The 862-nt window shown below is 54.8% G+C and overlaps 1 protein-coding gene across 1 annotated transcript; it reads left to right on the top strand.

Moving 5' to 3' along the window:
* Positions 1–275: 275 nt before the first annotated feature.
* LOC104460744 (feather beta keratin-like) lies at positions 276–624 on the top strand. Its single transcript, XM_010078994.1, has one exon. It carries the CDS (start codon positions 325–327, stop codon positions 622–624), a length of 300 nt encoding a protein of 99 aa, XP_010077296.1. The 5' UTR covers positions 276–324.
* Positions 625–862: the final 238 nt, after the last annotated feature.

Raw genomic sequence — 862 nt, 5'->3', positions numbered from 1 at the left:
GTGAGATCTCTCCTTGATGGATGTCTCAGTTGTTGTTGGCTTTGTCCTGTGCTGGGGCTTGGATTATTTTGCCATGACAGAGGGAATTAGGGAAGAGGTCTGGACAGAGAGAGTCTGGGACATGGCTGAGAGGGTTTTGGTTTAGGGATTCAGACAGAGCCTCCTTGGGCCAGGCTGCTCTTTGTAGGACAATGAAGCCATGGTGGCTCCTGGCCATGCTTCCATCTTCCCCGCTCAGTCAGGGAAACCAGGCTGCTCTTCACTCTCCCTTGTGCTCTGCTTCCTCCCTGCCCTCTCTTCCAGGTTCACCTCCACCCTCAAGACATGTCCTGCTACGACCGGTGCTACCGGCCCTGTGGCCCGACCCCGCTGGCCAACAGCTGCAATGAGCCCTGTGTCAGGCAGTGCCAGGACTCCAGAGTCGTCATCGAGCCCCCTGATGTGGTGGTGACCCTGCCCGGGCCCATCCTCAGGTCATTCCCTCAGAACACTGTTGTGGGCTCCTCCACCTCTGCCGCTGTTGGCAGGATCCTCAGCTGTGAAGGAGTGCCCATCAACTCCGACTGCTGTGACCTCTCGGGCATTTCCAGCCGCTTTGGTGGCATAAGGTACCTCCGTGGATAAAGATTCTGAGAAAGCCCCCAAGAAGACACCTCGAGAAACTCAGAACATGGTGGTGTGCAGAAGATTGATGTTTTGGATGTGTTTTTCAGGGTAGCTGAATGGCTTTGAATTTCTTTCCCTTTTCTTTGTGTGCTTTGGTTCCTGTTGGCAAGAAGATCCCAGCAAGGCCAGCCTGTAGGGGACCATCTGTCTGCTCTCCCTCTATTGGTCAGGCAAATGGACATCATGCTGGAACTTC

The sequence above is a fragment of the Pterocles gutturalis genome, unplaced genomic scaffold, assembly GCF_000699245.1.
Source record: "Pterocles gutturalis isolate BGI_N339 unplaced genomic scaffold, ASM69924v1 scaffold27313, whole genome shotgun sequence".
Lineage (NCBI taxonomy): Eukaryota > Metazoa > Chordata > Aves > Pterocliformes > Pteroclidae > Pterocles > Pterocles gutturalis.
The sequence above is the reverse complement of the archived record's forward strand: the minus strand, read 5'-3'. Positions and strand labels throughout refer to the sequence as shown.

Coding starts and splice junctions, on each gene's coding strand:
- LOC104460744 (XM_010078994.1), top strand. CDS start 325: ATGTCCTGCTACGACCGGTGCTACCGGCCCTGTGGCCCGACCCCGCTG.